Source organism: Mandrillus leucophaeus, unplaced genomic scaffold (assembly GCF_000951045.1).
Source record: "Mandrillus leucophaeus isolate KB7577 unplaced genomic scaffold, Mleu.le_1.0 Scaffold11, whole genome shotgun sequence".
Classification (NCBI taxonomy): Eukaryota; Metazoa; Chordata; class Mammalia; order Primates; family Cercopithecidae; genus Mandrillus; species Mandrillus leucophaeus.
This window is the reverse complement of record NW_012099209.1, coordinates 976,841-979,508: the sequence shown is the minus strand read 5'-3', so window position 1 is coordinate 979,508 and position 2,668 is coordinate 976,841. Positions and strand designations below refer to the sequence as shown.

The window sequence follows — 2,668 nt, the reverse complement described above, 5'->3', positions numbered from 1 at the left end:
TCTTCTCGGTTTCTTCAGAGACCTTGCCAACTGCCATGGCCTCGGGTTGCTCTGTGGGCTGCTTTTGGGACGTGTTCTCAGCCTCCGTCTCTACGATTAGAAGGGTTTCATCTTCTCTGCTCTCCTTTTTGTCTTCCAGGAGACTCACCCCTTGCTCCTGGGTGACCCTTCTGGAAGGTTCTCTGAGGGCGCTCTCCTCCTTGCAGGACTGAATGTGTTTGTTCTGGAACTTGACGTGCTCCAGCCCTCTTTGCCGACGCGACTCACGCTTCTCCCGGCTGCTGGGGACTTTCTCGTGACTTTCAGCGGCCACGGTTTTCTGGGGCGGGAGAGTCTTCTCTGGGCTTGGGGCCTCCTTCTCAGGTGAGGAGTGCTCTGGCGGGGACCTGTCACTTGGCCACACCTCAGGCTCTGATGCCAGGTGCCTGCCATCCTCTGCCGGCTCTGGCCCCTGCTCAGCTACCTGCTGCCCGCCGGCCGCCTGACCCAGCCCGCCCTCCTCAGCGCCTGCTCTTTCGGCTTCCAGGGCTTCCCTCTCCTTCTCCTCTGCCTTCTGCTTCTCCAAGATCATCCGGCTGAAGCTGGAGTGAGGAAAAAGCAGACAGCTGGTTCAGAAACAAACCTTCCTTCCACCTCCCACTGAGTTCCGATGGGACCCCCAGCCTGTGGGCTGCAGACGGGGCTTCGCCTGTGCCTAGTGGCCCTGAGAGATGTTTCTGGAAAGCAGGAATCTCCTCGATCAGGAAAGGAGGCTGAGGGTGGTGCCCCCTCAGTGTCACAGATACTCCTGCCCTGTGTCTGCCTGGCTGCCTTGTTAGGGGAGAGGACCCTTGTTGGGGCTGTGGTGGGTGGGTTCTGTTAAGAAGCCTCAAACTCGTTTGGGGTCCACTGTGGGCTTTCCCTTGAGTCTTTTTCTAGGAGGCTTTTTGTTTTGTTTTTATTTTTATTTATTTTATTTTATGTTTGAGACAAAGTCTCACTCTGTCATCCAGGCTGGAATGCAGTGGCACCATCTTGGCTCGCTGCGACCTCTGCCTCCTGGGTTCAAGTGATTCTTGTGCCTCGGCCTCCCCAGTAACTGAGATTATAGACATACACCACCACGCCTGGCGAATTTTTGTATTTTTAGTAGAGATGAGGTTTTGCCATGTTGGCCAGGCTGGTCTCAAACTCATGTGATCTGCCTGCCTTGGCCTTCCAAAGTGCTGGCCTTACAGGTGTGAGCCGATACGCCCAACCTGTTTGGTTTTTAGAGACAGTGTCTGACTCTGTCACTCAGGCTGGAGTGCAGTGGTGTGATCATAGCTCACTGCAGCCACCACAGCCCAGACCCAGGTGATCCTCCTGCCTCAGCTTCCTGAATAGCTGGGGCTACAGGTGTGCATCACCACACCTAGCTAACTCTTTAATTTTGTGTAGAGATGGCATCTTGCTATGTTGGCCAGGCTGGTCTCATACTCCTGGGCTCAAGTGATCCTCCCACCTAAGCCTCTCAAAGTGTTGGGATTACAGGCATGAGCCATTGCACCTGGCCTAGGAGGCTTATTTGCACATGTGGGTAGGGCCTGCTCTGGGAGCTGGGATGTGACCTGTGGCAGAGCTGGGTCTGTGTGGCAGGGGAGAGGTGCACAGGGTGCCTAGGTCAGGGAGGGGCTGGGCTTGTAGCTGTGGGTGCCGGGACGGGAGTTGCTGATATCCTGCTGGGGGGTTCTCTGTGCCTGGTGGATGCCCCAGCTCCATGTTGAGTGTTGGGCTGGTCCAGGCGGTCCCTCCAACCCTGAATCCAGGTGTTCCCTGACCGATCCAGGTACAGGGGAGTCCCTCGGCAGAGAATGGGTGCAGCCAATGGCAAAGCAGAGCTTTGTCCCTGAGTGCTGCCTGCCAGCCTCAGAGCCCTTCTCTGTAGCCCATGTGTGTCCAGGCATCTAGTTTCCCACCGACCCTTCCCTGTGTCCAGAATGACATCCCCTTAGTGCCACAGGCCAGATGGTATATCATGGGCAGCAATTTGGTGAGTGACCCTTTTGGCTTCTGGAATATTCTGGGGAGCGTGGCCTGGCTCTGCTCACCTCTTGCGCTGCAGGTGCCCCCGGCAGAGGCTCTGCAGGCGGATGATGCTCTGTTTCCGGCGCCGGTAGAGCTTCCGCTGCCAGTAGCCCCTCCATGCGGCCTGGAGGTACACCGCGGCCTGTGTCCTCTCCAGAGCCCTCCGGACCCGGTAGGACCGCCAGCAGGCCTGGATGGTGACAGCGGCCCGCTTCATCTGCAGGAAGTGCCGACGCTCCAGCACCATCCGAAACCAGCTCTGCAGCAGCAGGATTTTCCGCACCACCTCCCGGTGTAGCGTCTCCTGCAGGGCTTGCCGCTCCGTCTCCTTCAGGAAGACCTGGTGGGCACGGGGTCAGGTGGGGTCAGCCGCGCTGCCCCTGACACCACCTCTGTGCCTGGGAGGTCTGCATAGCCCACTCCAGAGTGAGACCCAGGCTGGTGTGCTGACCAACCAGGGCTTTATTTATTTATTTATTTATTATTATTTTTTTGAGATGGAGTCTCACTCTGTCGCCCAGGCTGGAGTGCAGTGGCGCCCTCTCGGCTCACTGCAACCTCTGCCTACTGGGTTCAGGTGATTCTCCTGCCTCAGCCTCCCGAGTAGCTGAGACTACAGGTG

At 57.5% G+C, this 2,668-nt stretch overlaps 1 protein-coding gene across 1 annotated transcript in view; it reads right to left on the bottom strand.

Moving 5' to 3' along the window:
• Positions 1-2,668, bottom strand: part of MYO9B (myosin IXB) — a 144,931-nt gene that overhangs the window by 28,187 nt on the left and 114,076 nt on the right. The window contains exon 19 of the mRNA XM_011991046.1: positions 2,070-2,386. Within this exon, the coding sequence (XP_011846436.1) occupies positions 2,070-2,386 (317 nt within the window). The remainder of the gene's footprint in view (positions 1-2,069; positions 2,387-2,668) is intronic.